Source organism: Fundulus heteroclitus, chromosome 7 (assembly GCF_011125445.2).
Source record: "Fundulus heteroclitus isolate FHET01 chromosome 7, MU-UCD_Fhet_4.1, whole genome shotgun sequence".
Classification (NCBI taxonomy): domain Eukaryota; kingdom Metazoa; phylum Chordata; class Actinopteri; order Cyprinodontiformes; family Fundulidae; genus Fundulus; species Fundulus heteroclitus.
Genome location: NC_046367.1, coordinates 38200693 through 38221534, shown reverse-complemented (window position 1 = coordinate 38221534; position 20842 = coordinate 38200693). Strand labels below are relative to the sequence as shown.

Sequence of the window (20842 nt, the reverse complement as noted above, 5' to 3'; positions counted from 1 at the left end):
TTTATCTCCATCTATCTTCATCAACTCTGGCCTGCTAAATGTACACCACACATTTCAGGTTATTTCTTGTTGTGAAACCAATGAACCAAACCACTTTACGTGTATGCACTGCTTTGTGTCGGTCTATTTAATAAAATCCCAGGAAACCACACCGAGGTTTGTGGTTATGAGAGAAAACGTGAAATTAAGGTCATGATTTATTAACCCAACACGTTTTTAACTGGCTGATCTAACATGGTGATATGTTAAATAAGTAACATTTTATTTGACCTTTCACAGACATTGATATCACAAAGTGCTTCACAGGAGGAAAAAACAATTTTAAAACACAAAGCATGCCTAAGCAAATGATTGTCAAAAGATAAGAAACTGTCAAAAAGGACACCCATGTTTCAGAGACTACTTTTCACAGTTGGAGTGGAAGAAGCGAGATGCTGCCTGGTTATAGGAATTTTATCAGCAGGGGACATAATAAAGGTTTCCTTTTTGTTTTCACTAAACTGGAGATAGTTGTTGTATAGCCATATTTTTATTTCTGACAAACACATACTGAGTTCAGACAGCTTGTACATCTCAGATGGTCGAAAAGAGCAATACAGCTGGATATCGTCAGCATATTGATAGTAAGACACATTTTTATGGCTTTTTAGGATGTTCCCCAAAGGATACAAATACAATAAAAATATAATCAGATCCAAAACTGAACCCTGAGGTACTCAACAAGATATTGGTGCACTATCTGAGTAAACCTGGTTCATAAAAACAGTAAAAGACCTGCCTGATGAGTACGGAGTGAACCGGTTTAACAAAGTTCCAGAAATACCAAACAAGTTTCTCAGTCTGTGAGTAACAACAGTATAATCCACAGTGTCCAGAGTCTGCTGCCTCCAGCAAAATCTTATATAATAAAATAATCTTCAAAATTCTCTCAAATTAAATTCATATCCAAGGGTGGATTTTAGGATAATCACACAGGATTCAGTGTGATTATCCTAAACATTGTGAATGTTTCTGTTTTGTTGAGAGTTTACTGAATTTAGTTTAATAATGTTTTATTTTATTTATTTTCTGTGTATTTAACATTGTTATTTTAATCTCAATAGGACTTTCTGATTAAATAATGGTTAAAAAAACCCGAAAAGATAATTGATTGGTTCAGAAATTTTGTAGTGCTTTGGATACGATCAGGTTTCTGTGGCACCGAGCCACCTTTGTTCAGCCTGTGTGAACCACAAAGGGAAGTGTCTGTGGATTATATGGTACATCTTTATTGTGGCTGATACGGTGGGACTGCTGGATGGTAACGGCCTCAGTAAAGCAACTGTCCCGCCCATAATCTCCTCTGACTTCCTCTCTTCATGCCTCCCAGAAACAAGCTTAATCTTCACGTGTTCATATCCAGACAGCAGTTATACAAGAACAGTTTTATTTTACGTTACATTTTCATTTTTCTATTTTTAGCAAGCGACACAGTTAGAAAATTCTGCTTATATTTCAGTAATATGGGGTGTTCTATGTACTGTTGCACCCGTTGTCGGCTTTTTTCCTGACTTAAAGGGAAACTAAACCCACACTTCCTCCTGCTATTCTTATGAGCAGAAGCTCAAGCTGCAGACTTGGTTACACTTTCTCAACTTTGTTGGCGAATTAGCAGTTTCGTCAGCATATCTCTGCTAAACAGCAGCTTGTGTTCACATCTCTGTGTACGCCCTGCAGTGCTGCTGGAGGCAGAGAAATGGAAAGAATTAGCAGCCAGATTAAAAAGACACAAAAACAAGAAAAGAATCCTAAGAACCAATTTTGAATCTGTTACTTCAAAAGGTGCCAGTAAAAGCAAATCAGAAAATGTTTGTTGCGTTTGAGGAACATCTGTCCAGTTGTTGAAACCTGTCACTGGTACAGAAGGTCGTCGTTTCACCCAGAGTTTAACGCTTTGCTGCAGATAGATGATGCTGCTGCTGCTGCAGAAGGAAAAGGTTATTTCTTGTAAGAAGTTGTGACTCACACACTTTTATTAACACCTTTGGTAAAAACGTGTAACAAGTCGTACGATAAATTATTCTCTGTCAGCAGCGTTGTCTCACTCTGAAACATGTTGAGAAATACAACCTTTAATTTGTCTACATTTATTCGGTGTGGAAAAAACCCCACATGGTATAATTGGTTTTAATCAAATTAAAAATAGCAAAAACAGTGGCCCAAAATTTCCTCCAACAATTCCTGTGAAATATACAGAATACGATATGGTGCTTTTTTTTATTGTCACTGCATGGTGGAAGCGTACAGTACAGCACAATTTGTTTAGGCAGCTCCACAATTACAGCAATTTAGCTAATAAAAAAAACAAAAAAACAATATAGAGTAGCAATAACATCATTGATAACAGTATTAAAAGGAGAATCAAAATTCAAAGTCCAAAAACAGACTGTAGCAGTATTAAACAGCAGTAGCTACGGTGAAGGAGGGGGAGAATTGTGCAATGTTCAGATAGAAGCAAAAATGAAATGAACAAAAGTGATGATATTAGTAGTGCAGACGTCTTACATGTGCAAAGTAGGGGCTGGTTAGTTTGTCACGTGTCGTTTTTTAAATATAATGTAAGGTAAATATTTCCATGGGGTATAAATCTGACGTGACACATTCCTGTTAGCCACTGGCCACAGAGTTGTAAGAGAGAGACGCAGTTATTTTGACCCACAAACTGTGCATAAAATGGTAAGGGAGGTAAAATCAAGGCTTCAAACTTTACTGTGTGAGAAGTTCAGCAAGGAGTTGCAGCTCAGGGACATCAAGTCTCCATGAAACCATCAGACCGAACGCATGACTATCTACACGCTAAACCGTTGTTAAAGACGCAAAAAGCTGTTTCTGTCCTGACTTTCCAAAAGCAAATGTGGCGTTTTCTGAACTCTACTGGGACTTTAATGGAAGCTGCATTAATATGATGGACGGATCGGGGCTGCATCTGCAGGGATGCCGGCGCTGCTCCGGTCTGTGGTGGTGAAGAAAGACCTGAGCCAAAAATCAAAGCTCTTGTTCTACTGATCCGTCTGTGTTATAACCCTCACCTGTGGTCCTGAGGTCTGGATCATGACCGAAAGAAGGAGATCCTGGATACGAGCGGCTGACGTGACCTTCCTGCAGAGCATGGCTGACCATGGGTCTGAATATTGCTGCAAAAACTGTGAATTAAACAAGACTTATTTATTGTAAATGCCTGATGACGGTTATTTCTGCTAAGAGTGGTGCGACCAGTTATCAGTTTTAGGGGGGATTGTTTTTTTTTATCGTAGGGCCAACTTGATCTGGATTGCTGTCTCTCTTAATAAACAAAATCCTCATTTGGAAACTAGGGCTGGACGATAATTCAATAACAATAAATAGCGATCGATAGACGTATGTGGATGATAGAAAAACAGGTCAATAAAAAGTTCAATAGAATAAGAGTTTTCCTTCCTTTTGCATTCTAGCATTGTTGGTTAATATTAGTCATTACATCCTCCCAACCAATCCCAACGCAGACCCAGGAACGCTTCCTCCCCTTCAACAAGGTCAGAGAGCACAAGTTCTTTTTCATTTTTTAAAAACTTGTAATTTTGGTGAAAAGTTGGTTGAATAAAGGGTTGAGTTTGAATTCAGTCTTTGTGTGTTCTGTATCTAAAAATAAGTCGCTAAGCACCAGCATAAAATGGCCAGGGCTGCACTTAAAATATAGGTTTTGAATTTGTTGATAATTATCGATGTTGATCCAATATGATTTCTATTTTATCGATATGCTTTTTTTCTATATCATCCAGCCCTATTGGAAATTAAATTTATGTATTTATCCAGATCATCTTTTTCTAGTATTAAACTCAGAGGACCTGAAACATTTAGGCGTGACAAAAAAACAACACAACCTGTGAGAGACAAAAGACTTTTCCACCGTGCTTTATGTACAGTTTATGTACCCAAGATGTGTCGTCTGTAAATATGTAGGAGTCTATTTCTCACCTGTTGTGTCACGACTCTTCCTTTGGTCCATTTCACCGTGTGTCCTGCTTCGCTTCACCTGCAGACATTTGAGCAGCGGACGCAGCGGGGTGTAGCGCAGACGGAGGCGTGCCACAGCAGCTCAGCCATGCTTACACTGGCCAGCAAGTTGAAGAAGGAGGATGGAGGGAAGACGGGCCGTGCCTCTGGAGCCTCTGACTCCACCCACAGGGTCTCCATCAGGGACCGCCTCCTCACCAAAGGTTCCCACAACACTTTGTTCTCTTATTGCTTAACCAGGCTATATTAGAGGAGCAACTCTGACTCTGTGTGCAAGGAAAGACTTTCTTCTCCTCCGTAACTCCTTACGTCAAAATGAGAACCTCCTTTTATTCTACTCAAATAAATAAAATAAAAATGAAGTGGTATATTTCAGACAACCCTGACCTGAAGTCCTCAAAGAAATAGAGGTATTGGCCCTTCAATTATGAAATGTCTTTTAATTTAAAAGTGTCTTCCGTCTTAAAACCACTGCGGCAATAAAGCACTTTCGTTCCTTTACTGATTTTAATAAAGGTTTTCACTCCTTTAGTGAAACTTGTTGACTGATTGTCACTAATCATGTCTTTATTTGGGGAGGGGCAGGTTTTATAGTCTGTAGTCACTAAGGTTTGGGGTGCAAAACCTCCTGGCTGTAGCTCAGAAGAGAACAATTATATCTGTTTCAATTATTCATATTTGTCATTTTGTTTTTAATGCTGTATTGTAGTTTTTTCTCATGTTATAAAATGTAACTCTTGTTTTTGTCATAATATGACCAAGGCTGGTCTAATGAGAATCATAGAGATGACAAACCAGCAGTTCTCCTTTTCTTGTCAGTAAATACACGCCAACAAACATAGAAGGCTTTTAGTTGTTCTTGCTCATCATAAATACTTATATTTATATTCTGAGACGAGTATTGCTGTTGTCCATATTTCACTGTTAGATTTGTATTCATTGTGTCGTGTACATCAGCTTCTTCCCTCTTTAAATATTCAATTCATTTGTTGTAATTCAGTTTCCATTGAATTAATTTCCTTAATCTGCTCTTTGCTTCAGCTAATTGCATTTACTTGTGAATCAGCAATTACTATAAGAAGGAACAGCTTACAGGTTTTAATAATAAGGCTGCTCAATATATGATTTAGTCATAGTTGCCAATATGAGTAAACTGTTTGTAATAAAATTAAACCTGTTCTCACAGAAGTCGCACGTCAAGCTAAAGCACCTTTTTACCCTAAAACATCCGTTGACAGTGTTAGTCTTGGGCTACTTAAATAAATACGTAATAATTAAATTAGGGCTGGGCGATAAAATATAAGATTATTTTTTTAACCAAATCTGATTAATCAAAAATTTCTTTCCCAAGAAGTTATTTTAAAAACTTGCTTTTATGTCAAATGTTTTGTCTGAATTCAAAGTGGAACTAAACCCAAGCTGTGAAACATACTTTTAAAACAAGATGCCGGCCCGGCCATCGTAAACGCTTAACATATAACAAATGTTTGCTGCCTGTGGTATTACACAATGAGCCAAATCAAATTTTGACTATAGTTTATTGTAAATAAAAACTTTAATATATTTTATTGTAAGTATTTTATTTGAAACTAAAATAAATTAGCTATTAAGTAAAATAAAATAATATGTGATTATTGTTTGTATATCAATAAGTAAATAAATCAATATTGATCTAAAAAATATTTAAAGTGTTAAATAAATAAGTAAATTTAAATTAAAATTGGTATGTAAATAAATAAATATTAAAGTAAATAAGTAAATGTTTTTTTAGGAAAATGGGAAGATGATTACATATATAAATAAACAAATAAATCAGTAAATATGTCAAAAACTTATTCATATAATCTTTTTAAATAAGTTGGAACTAAATATTTGGGTACATATTTAAGTATGAAGTGTTAAATAATAAAGGGAAAGGGTAAATAAAAATTTAATTTCTAAGTAATAGAAACTTTAATAAATCTTAAAGTACGTTTTAAATAAAATAGAAATAAAATGCATACCTTAAAACTAAATACATTTTAATAAATAAGTCATATGAAATAATACATATAGGTAAAACGTTTTTGTATCAATAAATAAACAAATATTTATATAAAATTAAAACATGTTTAAATAGAAAAATAAATAGGTAAATAGAAATGCAAATTGATATGTAAATTAGAGATTTAATTAAATAAGTGAATAAACAAATTAAAATGTTAAAGTAAATAAGCACTTTGTATCAAGAACAGACTGAGATGGGATGTATATGTATCATATTTTTTGTTCATACTAGACAAAGGTAGAAAGTTTATCACAGATAATTAAAGTTTTGAAACAAAACTTGCATAACGTCTGCATAATGTTAGCTTCATTAAGTAAAACAACAACAATGGCTGTTTTATCGGCGTTCTTTTGTTGGTGGGTGGAAGTGAAATAAAAAAAAAAAAGAACAAACCATAAAACTATTCTCCATTGAGAATCTATTTAATTGGATTTATTCATAATAGATGTATTTCAATGAAGAATAAAAATAGAAATCTCTTATCAAACAAGAACAACAGCACATGGGGCCCTGAGAAACAAATATTGTCGTGTTATTAGTTAGTGGCTGGAAAGATTTAACGAAACAGAACCTATCAGGTGCCAGCTCCAGCTAATTTTCTTTTCTGTTTCCCCTTTTTTTTCTGCTCACACTTTCATCTTTCATCTCACTGCACCAGTCAGTTTTCTCCACCACTACATTATGCTGCATCCAAGATGTTTTTTTTTTCTTTATCTTTTCTTGTTCGGTTTCCACATTAGATATTCTGCAGAAAAACTTCATTTAGGAACCAGGAGTGTGGGAGTGTTATTTCTCTGTGCCGATGGCCTAATTACACATTGTTCCAAACACTTTGAAACTTCAGGAGCCACAAAACTCAGAGGAATTACTGCGAACAAGCGCAACAGAGCGATAGCTGCAAAGACAGACGCTCCACATCTGTTTATTTTACATCACACCTACCCACTCACAACAAAATGTACCCATATAAACCTCACAGATCCGTGATATTTGGCTTTGCTCTAACTGCTCGCTCTTATTTTGTCCCAGCAGAAGTTGCAGAACTTGAAGCCAATCTCCCTAGTAAGTATGCAGAACACTTTACAGCTCACTGAACCTGGGTGCAGAATAAAAATCATCGGTTCTGAATTCAGGGACATGGGAGGCTGTCGGATGCTCTTTCTTCATTACTTTCAGATAGAAGTCGCCTTTTAGTTACTTAAGTACTCAGTCTTTTTGTGAACTAGGGAAATTTGCTGTAATTCTATTTCCTTTTTTTTTTTATTATTGCAAAGTGTATTTGGTGTTTGTTAACAGCCCAGGTCTTAAAACAATATTTTTTTTGAAAAAGGTTGGCATTCTGCATTTAAAGCGACTGCCCTAATCACAGAAATCCTTCATTATTAACCAAATAAGTCATGTGTCGCAACATGTGTGCAAAGTGTGGAGAGGTTTATTGCCTGTTTTCTTACTACGGTATCCCTTAAATCACAAGAATGTTTTATAATCTTACTGCATAAGTGTCAGCTGGCCAAAACTAAATGAAACTAAATGAAAGTGGGGGGGTATGATGCAAACTTTTCAGTGGATTGTATACAGTTAGATTAGGTTACACAGGAGATTTGAGTGTTTTTTTTATGACAACTTGTTTCCGTAATACAGGAAAATGCCTACCTACAAAACTGATATGCAATTGTTAAGTACATAATTGGTCATAATTGAAGTTTGTTTACAGTGATGAAATGCCATTGTGTTAGTAGAAATGGGGTTAAAACGTGGTGCAGGGTGAAGTGTCATGACTCTTTAGCTCAAAATTGAGGGTCAGTAAAAAATATTTCGCCTTTTTTGAGGTATTAGGGTACATTTACTGTTTCTCAGCAATATTTTAATGCATATTCCAGTTTTTTTCTATAAATCGGGTGTAAGACAAATAAAATGTAGAAATCTTAAACTATTCACTGCTTTTCCAATGTGGCTTTAAGAGAAATTTTACACGTTATTTTTCTCCAATCCTATTCTGAGCCTCTATTTTACCCATTAAAATTGAGGCAAAGTGTTGTTTATCCATTGCCATGATGGCAGTCATGATAATCCACCCAAAGTAAATACAGACTGTCTTTAGGTGGCCAACGCTTTATTGTTAAGAACTTAAAATGCATCAGCATGATTTAAAAAAAAAAAAGGCACTGCAGTTATTCGTTTTACTTGCAGTACCTATGGTTGACCACCAGGGGGGAATATGGTGCCACAGGGACACCTAGAGGCAATCATTAAATCTCCTTTTCAGTGTTGAAATTAGGGATAAACCAGGGTTTAAGTTTGCTTTAATAAGAATTAAAATGAGCTAAATTTGTGCAGATTTTTATACCACAAAGACGTATTGCTGTTTATGGTCCAGACTTGTGACCCTAAATGCCGACAGCGGTTTTTCTCTGTCCCACCACTGTTCTTTACTGTGTGCAGGTACATGCAAAGCCAGTTTCCCAGATGAGAATAAGCTGCATCACTTCCAGCTGGCAGTGTCTCCTGGTAAGAGAATAATCATTTTGTAACTGAATGTTTGTATTTCTCTATGGTTGACATCTTATATTTTGATTTGAACTGCTCAACTAAAACTTCAAAGTGAGAAGTACTTCCGAATACACTCATATTACTGGGGCTATATAAAGATTTTTCTTCAGGTTAAGGGGATTGTGTTTGTGGCTGAGAGTGAAAGTGCAGAGTAAGCAGGTTTGTCTCTAATTCTGTGTGCGTATTCACATTGAACGGCACTTGGAGCCCTGGTCGGTATTCCCACGTTGCCGTTGCGCTTCGATTGGCCCGTTGTGGAGTCCATTGTGCTTGCTCAGCAGCCTTGCAGGCTAAGTGGGCTACCTATCGGGTGTTGTACGACACAAACACAGCGTGTGGAATTACACAAGTCTTTGGAGATCGTCTTACCTGTCGCTTCCTGTTCCCCACCAGTCAGAGTGGAACTGTAACACAGCTTAAACCCACCGGTACCGACTCTATTTCTCCATTTAGAAAACCTGAACTGCAGTTATTCATTAAGCAAAAGCCAGAGACTCTAAACACATGCAATGCTTGTTTTTATCTGGTGTCGAGAATAAACGTCTCTCTATCCATCCATCCATCCATCCATCCATCATTAATCATCCATCCATCCATCCATCCATCCATCCATCCATCCATCCATCCATCCATCCATCCATCCATCCATCCATCTATTTATCATCCATCCATCTATTTATCATCCATCCATCCATCCATCCATCCATCCATCCATCCATCCATCCATCCATCCATCCATCCATCCATCCATCCATCCATCCATCCATCCATCTATTTATCATTCATCCATCTATTTATCATCCATCCATCTATTTATCATCCATCCATCCATCCATCCATCCAGCCATCCATCTATTTATCATCCATCCATCTATTCATCATCCATCCATCCATCCGTCCGTCCGTCCGTCCGTCCGTCCGTCCGTCCGTCCGTCCATCCATCCGTCCGTCTGTCCATCCATCCATCCATCCATCCATACATCTATTAATCATCCATCCTTCCCTCTGTCCTTCCATTAATCATCTGTCCATTTATCCATCCATCCATCCATCCATCCATTAATCATCCATCCATCCATCCATCCATCCGTCTGTCCATCCATTAATAATCTGTCCATCCATCCATACATCCATCCATACATCCATTAATAATCTGTCCATCCATCCATCCATCCATCCATACATCCAACCTTTAATCACCTCTCATCCATCCATCTATTAATCATCCGTCCTTCCATCCATCCATCCATCCATACATACATACATCATCCATCCATTACTCATCCATCCATCCATCCATACATCCATCCATCCATTCATACATCCATCCATTAATCATCCATCCGTCCTTCCATCCATCCAAAAAGTCATACATCCCTCCGTCCATCAGTTCATCCGTCCTTCCGTGGGGTGTTGATCCCCAGCTACACAGGAAGAGCTCGGTGTTCGATTAAACTTGCATCTGTGTAATTTTGTCTCCTCTGTGTCACCAAAACTGACACCGTGACTTTAGATTAGCTGTCAGAAAGAGCTTTGTGAGCAATATCTGCAGAGAAAACGCAAAGATCAGCGATTAGTGAAAAGCATTGGTGTCTTGTTCTTTTAAAACGAGATGCTATGGAGATTGAGTTCTCGGAGAAAGACTCGCTCAATTATTTAAAAACGCTGGCTCCCCTGGCGCAGCCGTCTCACCTCCGTCCTCATCACCATCCCATGCTCCTTTCTCTCTCCCCCTGATTTAATCCTCACCGTTTTTGGACTCTCCTGCTGTTATTACACACTTTTTTTTCTGCTTTCCTTTATCAGTCCAGCAGGTCTGTTTATTTTCAGACATGGTGTAATAATTCATTTTATTAAGAAGCACTTAGAACATGCCAAGAGGCATATGTCACTTTCTAAAAAGAGATCTGTGATTTTAACCAGGCTTCAAATGAAAAATTAACACATCAAAGTATGTATGCCTAGGATGCTGATTACCATCATTTTGTCTGTCTCGGTTCTCTTAATTGAGTTGCATGAGATGTTTTATCAGCTTTATCCACAGTAGAAAGTATAGGGAAGCATTGCCCCGGGATCCAGGCTGTCTAGTTTGTCTCGTTTGTTGAAGGTAAAATCATGTCGACTTGTTATGTAGAGTACTCCGCTCACGGCTATGTTAGTTCCTCTTACGTCTTCTCTTTGAGTCCTTTTGTTGTTTTCTCATGCTCCTGTTATCGTTTACATATCTCTCGGCTATAATGGGCTGCTTACTCTAGCTCAGCATCATTCTTGTAGCAAATAGGGGTGTCATAAATAGCTGATAGTGATTTTATTCCAGCGCAGTCATAAACAAAACCGTCTCTGTTCCTGTTTATAGAAAACAGCTGGATTGAACGCAGAATTTTATTCATTCAGTCGTTTGCGATCATTTCATTCAAGAAAGCTGTTTCCTTGTGTGTTTTTTTTTTTAGACCAGCACCTGGTTGAAGTTTTGTCAGTATTTATGGTGTATACAGTATGTTGTTTTATTCAACCCACCACTTTGGGTTAAACATATATAAATGGGTTCAGCTAAATGCTGCTGCACAGCTGTGGGTTGAATAAGGCTTTAACAGGAAGGGCGAAAAAGTGAAGCTTTATTATAAACATGGAAGAAAATAATTTTTTTAACTGTTTTACAAATAAAAATCAATGCATTCGTATTGAGACCCTTAGGTCAATACGTTGTACACCCAGCTTCATTACAGTTACAGCTACAGGTTTTTTGGGGTACATATCTAGCTGAAGCTCAGGTAGTGTATGGAGAGCCTCTGTGAACATCATTTTTTAAGTCTAGCCAGGTTTAATCTGGTCTGGACTTTGACTAGGCCATCTTAAACATTAATATCCTTTTGATTTAAACTAATCCATAGTAGCTCTGGTTGTATGATAAGGTTCTGTGTCCTGCTGGATGGTGTTCCTCCACATAAATCTTTAAGTTTGCCCTATATTTAGCTCCATCCATCCTCCTACCAGCTCTGACCAGCTTCCCTGCTGCTGCTAAAGTAAAACATTCCCACAGCATGTGTCTGCCACCACCGTGCTTCGACGTCTGGGTGGCATGTTTTTTGCTCGGCCTCTCAGTTTAATTGGGTGGCCATACTAGCTGTATTCATATTGAGATCAATCTACACAGATATGGACTTCGATGTGAAGGTAATTGTTCGTACTGAACTTTATTTAGAGGTACCAGACTTGAGTGGATTGAATGCAAATGCTTGTCATCTATTTAGGTTTTTATTTGCAAAACGTTTGAAAACCTTGTATCATTTACCCCAAACTTCCGAGTTGTGCGCCTCCTTAAATTTTATGAATGAATGACAAATCTATTTTGGAACATTTAAAACAACAATTGTTAACAGAAAAAACAAAAACAAAGTCAAACAAAAAATAAAACTCATATTTAGGTCAAAAGGAGTTGGAAGAAGCCAATGCTTATTCAATCCTAGCACATTTTACTCCTGCTGTACATATATCATGTATAATCACTCTAGAATATCATAAGAATCTTAGGATTTTAAATATTTCCACCTATAATTTATTTTCCATGTCATAATTATCTAGTTTTGACCATCTATATCTGTACCTTTCGTAATTAACTCCTTGCTATAAATTTGACCTCATCTATATTTATATCCATACACTTTAGAAAGGTATGCATATTTTTATGCTGATCTTCAAGCAAATAACAAAACAGTATCCAACATCTTTCCTTCACGATAATTTATTTTAAATATTATATATTTATGGAAAATGGATTGACTTTATAAACCCTTTTCCAGCCATATGTTCCAGTTAAAGCGCTTTACACTAGAGACACATTGATCCAATTATTAATACACACGATATGTAGATCAGTAGACAACTTGGTGTTGGGTGCTTTGCTCAGAGGCACATCAACATATGACAGGAGGAAGCTGGAATTGAACCCACAACTCTTAGACTGAACTTAGATAGCAATATCAAAAAAGTGAACCGGGACTGTTGTCCACTTTATGTTAACATTTCAGTTCCACTTAACACATAAAAAAGGTGCTTGTTGCATTTTTCTCTTGTAAACGTTACATAATTGTTTGTTTTTAGCCCAAAAAACAGTTTTTTTATGTGTTAACTGGAAATGAAATGTTAACATTAAGTGGTCCTGATTCACTTTTATGGGTGTGCTCTTCCCGTTGCACCACAGCTGTCCCCGTCTGTTCTAGGTGCAGTGCAGCTATTATCCAGCCCAACAGCAGATCCCTACCTAATACCTAAAACTCTTCTTTTTATTGATTTATATTCATACATTTCATGTACTAATTAACATTGTTCCACAATTTTACTCCACACACCCCTCTGCACATTCCCCTCACTGTTGTTTTTGCTTTGTTTTCTAAAATGTAGCTTCCCCCTTAGCACATAACCCCATTTCTTTAAGAGAAAGGGAGGTTTTTTTTTTTACAATTGTTATTCTATCACATTGTATAACAATAAAATATATGGAGTTGGTGGCTATAATGTAGCAAAACGTGGAAAATCCTATGGGTATAAATACTTTTGTAAAGGATTTTATGGGCTTTAATACCTGGCACACTTTTATATATAACCATTAAAGTCAGAGTCCTGAAGGTGTGTGTGTGTGTGTTTTATTGCAATTATTAAGCTGTGTTCTCACCTGATGAGCAGAGGCATGCAGGAAAACATCACAGCGGTAGATTTCCAGCTGGAAAAATGCTCTCACTGTGTGAAATGCAGGCAACGGTTTACAAGGGAAGCTGGAAATGAGAAAGGACCTGATGCACAAAGCGCAGTGTTGAAATCGGTGTTTCCTTCACAGCTCCGCGGATGATGGATGAGACTTTCTGTAAACAGTTTTTGTGCTGGTATTCATACCACGTGCTCCTGAATCTATCCGAGTATTGATGAGTGGGTCTGAAGAATCATGCTGGTCAGCAAAAAAGTGTATAAGGCAGCAGCCCTTAGAACGGTGCACACTTGCAGTAAAATGCCCCTGGAGACTTCATCTTCCATTTGCACATTGTCTCACTTCCTCTGGGCATTTTAAAAGGACACTGTGTGGGAAATCCTCATGAGAAATTTAAAGACTTTTCTGGAATATCACCAGAATAGTTGGAGACTCCAGCCCAAACATAAAAACAGGCTTATTTTTGTGGTCTGACTGTTTTATGCAGTTTAAATTCAATTCAGTTTTATTTATATAGCGCCAATTCACAACACATGTCATCTCAAGGCACTTTACAAAGTCAAATTCAATCAAATCATTCAGACAGAATAGTTTCCTTTCTAAGGAAACCCAGCAGGTTGCATCAAGTCTTGTCAAGAACAGTAGGAGAACTCAGCAGAGTGAGAGAAATAGGCCCTGATGTCCTCCAGTAGCCTAAGCCTATAGCAGCATAACTATAGAGGTAGCTCAGGGTAACATGAGCCACTCTAGTTATAAGCTTTGTCGAAAAGGAAAGTTTTAAGATTAGTCTTAAAAGTAGACAGGGTGTCTGCCTCACGGACCAAAACTGGGAGTCGGTTCCACAGGAGAGGAGCCTGATAGCTAAAGGATCTGCCTCCCATTCTACTTTTAGAGACTCTAGGAACCACCAGCAGACCTGCAGTCTGAGAGCGAAGTGCTCTGTTAGGAACATACAGGGTAATCAGAGCTCTGATATATGATGGAGCTTGATTATTAAGGGCTTTATACGTGAGAAGGAGAATTTTAAATTCTATTCTTGATTTAACAGGAAGCCAATGAAGGGAAGCTAAAATTGGAGAAATATGATATCTCCATCTCTGCAGTTCTAACGGTCACTTCCTGGTTCTCCCAGTTTAGTCCAGTTTTTATTTTTCCAGTAGAACATCTTTGCTTTGCTCCATCAGACCCCTGTGGCTCTAGAAGAATGGGGACTCCAGCAACACTTTGGGGTGAACGTGTTCTGACACATGATTTGTTCACAATATAAGTAGGACACTGATGAATGAGAAACTGGACAGAAGACTGGATTTATCTGTGTGTCTGATACGTCTGTCTGCTTTTTTTTTTTTTTGTGGGGATAAACAAGGTATTGTTTTGCGTATTGGCGTTAAGAGCCGCAGAGTGAGTGTATGTTCAGAACCTGCACCAAGATGTTGCATTAAATTAAAGCATTTTAGTTAAGTGGAGCAAAAGATGAAAGGTATGGATAATTATAGCTAGAGCCGTGTCAGGTAGATACAGATCCTCTACAAATCTGTCGGGTTTTTACTGGATTATCTTTTTTTAAACCCAAAAAACTGAAGCTGAGTGGTTCTGGAGTCTGTGTGTGTTTGTATGGATTTCAGATACTTTTAAAGAAATACCTCCTGTTTACATGATGCTGATGTTTTAGGTGCCGTATATCATAGGTTTACATACACTCATCATGGGCAGGATTCTCATTGGAAACTATTATGAGAAGAATTATTCATCATATGGCAGTATTAACGGATAGAAACCCCTTAAATTGTCAGGAATACTGGGAATATTAGTTGCGTTTTTACTAAATATTTCACTTTTTTTTATTTTTATTCATAGCATTTATAATTTGCATTATAGTCGTACAGTTACACTACTGACGGTAATATACGTAGGACGACCTCTTTATTATTGGTTACGTCTTATTCTCAGACCAGGGCTTGTGCTCAGGAGGCTATGACTGTACTCAGCAGTACATTTATAATCAAACAGAATTTTGAAATACCTTTTTATAATATTGCTTTTATTGTCATCTCAGTAAATAAAACAAATTATTGTGTTTACATTTACAGCACATGCCTAATTGTCATTAAAGTTTAGGACTTTTAATGGCTTAACGAGCAAACTGGACAAATTGGATGGAATAACTTCTATCTATCTATCTATCTATCTATCTATCTATCTATCTATCTATCTATCTATCTATCTATCTATCTATCTATCTATCTATCTATCTATCTATCTATCTATCTATCTATCTATCTATCTATCTATCTATCTATCTATCTATCTATCTCAATTTGTCTCTTTTTTTATAATTCAGTTCAAGAACAGTCTCTATATAAATTTTGAGGTAGTTCCTCCATATCATTGTTATTAATAATTTATTTTCATCTAGTTGGTAAGTATACGCTCTTTGAAAGCCTTCATAGTGATTGTTTTTTCTTTTGACTTATGAAGAGCATCAATTATTTAAATGCTTTGTTGCCTCTCCTTTTCTCTTGTTGAATTCAAACAAAATAAATGAACAGACACATATCTTTGAAAAATGCAAAAGACGCACTTCTCTTTGGATTTGTCTCTTATTTTTTTGACTTTTTCAGTTTTCATCCAAAGATTTAAATTTATAGCCTCCAGGCCATCATATAAATGTGTGCTGCAGAGCGCACTCAGTAACAATACATATCAAAACCAGTCATAGTCTGAAGACATCACTTTGTTTTATGCTCCGTTTCTAAAGGAGGAAATCACCGATTCTTAGATTGTGGTAATACTGTATTTATCCACTAGCCTGTGAGGAGTAACCACTAACACTTTAAAGTCAAATGCTTCTCAACAACAAAGACTGAATTTTTTTTCCTGCCTACTGCAGACAGCCATGAATTGTTCATTTCTTCTTACAGATGCTGTTATACAAAGGAAGTTCATGGTGTTATGCCTTTCTCTTGCTTCTGCATTATTCATCCATTAAAAAAACTTTTATTTTGATAATTTGGCCTTTTACTTTTCTTGCCCCTCAAGCTCATGTTTTGGGTTTCTGCACGGTCTTAAAAATCATGTAGTTAAATTTGACTCTTTTCCAGATCTTGATAAGTGTGGAGAAAAAAGATGAGAGTTTGGTAAATGCTTTTACTTCCACATTTTATACTCGGTCTTAGTTTATGAAGGTATAAATCTGACTTAAAGTAAGTTGCTCCAAACATGCTGTGTTTCTAAGATGGATTTATTTGAAAAGACGATTTTAGTCATGAAAATGAAAACCTCCAGAATCTAAAGTTTAATACTTCTTTGGTTTTGGGTTACTGACCAGTAACCACGGCCTCAGATAAACCCAGGATGACCAAGGGGACTCAGATTTTTAGACAATACACTTCAAGTTAAAATAGAAAAAAGTTTCCTGCTGTTTTTATTCATTTTGTTCTGTATTTCGTTTGGGTTTGGTTTTAGTGTTTGTTGTGTAGAGCCATGTAAAACATTTCTTAGAAAACTGTAAGTTGATCTTAGAAATCACAGATCACGTCTCCAAGGTGGGGATGAGATGAAAATCTGTGTAAAACATCCTGATGCAGGCACGCCTTCTTGTTTGGCTTCAACAGCAACCAAAAATCACCAAAGACAATGGAGACAGTTCAGCATAAGGCGAGGTTAGAGTTAAAAAAAACAATTTCATTGGAAAATAAATGTTTCACCCGCTGAGCTGCAGCCACCTCGTGTCAAAATGGTAAATTTCATTCAGCTAATTGGGAATAGCTTTTTTTTTTAGACACATGAAGACGTACTGTGTTTGTGTGGATGGCTGAAACAAAAATAATTCAAAATGATTAATTAGCAATCAGAACACATAATGTTGCTTGTATCTGTGTGTAGCCCTCTTTGGATTCAGGGTTCTGCATTAATCAGGCTTTGAAATTTTAAATACACAACAGTAATAAAGGGTCCAGTTGAGCTGCTGACTGGATCAAATGAGACCTAACTTGCTCTTTACTGTGTGAAAACACAACGTGAGTTTAAATAATGATGTCGCCACTGCAGGACCCCTTCACAAAGACCTCACCTCTGAGAAAATAAACAGCAAATAGATCTGCTGGATTAAAAAGATGTCCAGCTATTCCTACAGTTTGATGCAGTAAAATAATAATCACCATAACAGTGTCTAGTAATCCAAAACGAAGAAAGTCTGTCAATGTCAGTTGAAGCATCGTTAGTGGGCAGCTCTGTAAGGGGAATGAGCAGCGCTGTATTGGTGATAAAGGTGCAGTTCAACTTGATAATGACTGAATAATGATTACATTTTTGTTTTTGTTTTCTGCAAGAAGAACCCGTTTAAGCCTGTCTGTCAATAACTGGTCGTCTTCTTTCTGCAGATGAGGGTTACTACCAAAGTGGAAGGTTTCAGTTTGAAATAGACGTCCCTGAAGCCTATAACATGGTGGTGAGTAGTTATTTAAAGAGTTTATTTATTTAAAATTCATGTGAAAATTAGGAAACCCTGTCACATTGCAAAAAAGGGAACTAAAAGTAAGTAAAACTTTCTTGAAATTAGTGTATTTGTCCTTGATTTGAGCTGCAAGTTTGAATGATCTGCCAATGGAATGAGATTTTTGCACTTGAAATTCAGAACAAATTCATCTCCGTCATCTCATTTCAAGTGCATTATATCTAATTATCTTATTTTAGGGATCAAAATACTCATTCCATTGGCAGATAATAATATTTACCTGCTCATATCAAGAACAAACAGACTCATTTCAAGACAATTTTACTCATTTTCAGTTCCATTTTTGTACTACAAAGGTTTATTATTAATTTATTTATTCTACATATTTGGATATATAGATATTTAACATCAATTTTAGTAGTAGTGAGTAAATCAAGTAATTTAAATGACAAATAAAGCTGAAGACAAGCCTTTTTAAGCAATATCCCCACTTTTATTCACTTTAATTTGTTAAAATGACCAGAGCGCATCGCTTTAGATGCACATGTTTACAGTTGAACTTCATGAGTCAGTATTTTTGAATATCTGTCGTGTTTAAACCTCAGACATTTATTCTGGTGTACTGAAATCAGACCGTTACATGAGCGTAACGGTCAGCACGTCATGAATGTTTGAGAGAAACAGAAAAATGTCAGTAAAGCTCTTTAGCATGCAGCTTTAAAGCTCCTAGACAACATAAGCTAACGCTAGCTGTTATTAGCTTGATGAACAGCCTCTTTTTGCAAGACACTAACAGATTTAACTACTTTAACTCTCGTGCGAGTTTTGCCAGGAGAAAACTTTCATTTCTGAGGAAATCATTAAGACTGAAGTTTGTAGGGACAACAATCAATACATTTACAACAAGGTGTATATATATATTTTAAGCATAGAGGGGGAAGTGTGATGATCTGGGGATCCTGTGGTTCAGCATGACCTGGTCAGCTCCCCATCACTGAATCCACCATAAATAAAGCTCAAGCAGGACTGGAACCTGCAACATGACAATAATACCAAGCATGCCAGTAAATTTACCAAAGACTGGCATCTAATTAAGGAGTGGAAAGTCCTGTCTTGATTTACCAAAGATAAATAAAGAATATTACTATGACATGTCATAGTAAAGAATTTAATATTTAATGAATATTTTTCACATGATTGTGTATGGCTGAGCAATAAACTGAAAGATACGCCAAAGAAAAATTAGTTAGTGGTTAAATGGGATTAAAAAAAAGCTGTATCTGTGTTTTCATTTTGAATTTCCCACTTTAATTAAAGAGGTTTTAGCTCTATACTCACATTTACACCATTTCTACAGGATAGAGATGGGGATAATAATAGTTCTGACAACACAGTGAGCCGGTAATGGCAACTAAAGTAATAACTTTCTCATAAACAAAGCCTAAGCAGCTTTATGTTTTTTTTGTATGTTGTATTATTCTGTAAGAAATAAACAAACTAAACTGGGGGCTCCCTGCAGCTGTTCTTCTGCTGATAAGGACAAATCTGTGCTCTCAGGGGTTTTTATTTATACTCTTTTTACCTGTTTTTTTAAAATTACCATTATTCATGTTTAGTTTAAAGCCGCAGTGCATACATTTTGACCCAAGTATTAGCCTAATCTGAGACATAATAAAGTATTTTTTAGGTCAACATACAGTATTTGGTGCGTATTAATGCTCCGTGCAGGCTGCCCTTCTCAAAAACTCGCCTATGTAACCTGAGAGGGTCGGATTCGTTGCTTGATGGGTCATGTGACCAAGAGCGCTACTTTACGGCAGTCTGAGCTCCCCTGAAGCACGAGAGCTAACCTGCTGTGTTTCTACTTTTCTCACCCTCGATTCAAAATTTGTCAGGAAAGCAGGAAGAAAAAAAAACTATGTCAGAGGAGGCTAAAAAGAGAAAGCGAGACAGGGATCGCTGCAGAGGAAAAAACAAGAGTGAATCTTACAAAATAATTTGCTTGCTGGTATTTGATTAAAGAGAAATCCAGATGCGAGACCTTTTCTCTTTTGCATTTTTATTATTAGACTGGTAAGTCATCTACTTGCCTGTTGTATACAGAATATGTCCAAGACTATATTTTCAGTTTTGTAGGAGCTAAATGCTAAGCTACCAGGCTACACAACATGTTAACGTAACTCTATCAGCATTGAATGCAAATGGGGCTGTGTTGTTGTTAGGCAACAAAACAGATATGACACTTACCTGATCAGAAAAGTTCTGAAAACTGAAGTAGTTTAAGATAACTGAAGGATGTGTGAACAAGTTGGAATGAAAGTTAGTTAGACGCCGTAAAAAAGTAACAGGAAAACAATGAGTGAGAATGCTGTATAAGCATTCTCACTGATAAAATCCATCCCATGTCAAAACCATCAACATGGCAAAATTACTGCAAAATGTTGTATTACACTATTGAACATTAGTGAAAACGCAACCAGATGAACTCGCGTCTCCAGCCTAGGTGATCTTGGAAAAACAGCTGAACCTTGAACTTTCTTTTGGCTCCAAATAAAAAAAAGAAACAAACTGAGACGAGGATGAAATGCTGTGCCTGTAATTCTGCCTCAGACACAAACAGATACTGAATCACAGGCCTAGTTCAGGTTCTGGACGTGGGGAATAAAAAGGCAAATGGCAAACAGAGCCACCACACGGCTTGGCTGGACTGGCAGGTCGGGACACTTACAAAAATAGTAAATTGGTGCAGTGAGGCTGGATGTATGAAGACGATCAATAAAAACCTCTTTTCACTGCCTGCTCAGAGGTCACTCTGTGCTCTTTACTTTCTCCTTACTTTACTCCATCCTTACCACCACTGACTGTTTATTGACTTCTTTGGCATTCCTCCTCCTTTCTCTGTTCAGAGAGGAATCTAAAAATGATCTATTTGAAGCATAAATTAACCACATGTAAAACGTAACATTACAGAAGGAAAAAAAGGGTGATGTTATCCAAACCCAGTTTTGGTCACCAGGATATCTGCGTCTTGGCATCTCTGTGAATTAGATTTTGA

At 36.9% G+C, this 20842-nt stretch overlaps 1 protein-coding gene across 1 annotated transcript in view; it reads left to right on the top strand.

Moving 5' to 3' along the window:
* Positions 1-20842, top strand: part of ube2f (ubiquitin-conjugating enzyme E2F (putative)) — a 60870-nt gene that overhangs the window by 5797 nt on the left and 34231 nt on the right. Inside the window, exons 2-5 of the mRNA XM_036139594.1 lie at positions 4058-4235; positions 7112-7141; positions 8522-8587; positions 17714-17781. Of these exons, the coding sequence (XP_035995487.1) occupies positions 4121-4235; positions 7112-7141; positions 8522-8587; positions 17714-17781 (279 nt within the window). The 5' untranslated portion in view covers positions 4058-4120. The remainder of the gene's footprint in view (positions 1-4057; positions 4236-7111; positions 7142-8521; positions 8588-17713; positions 17782-20842) is intronic.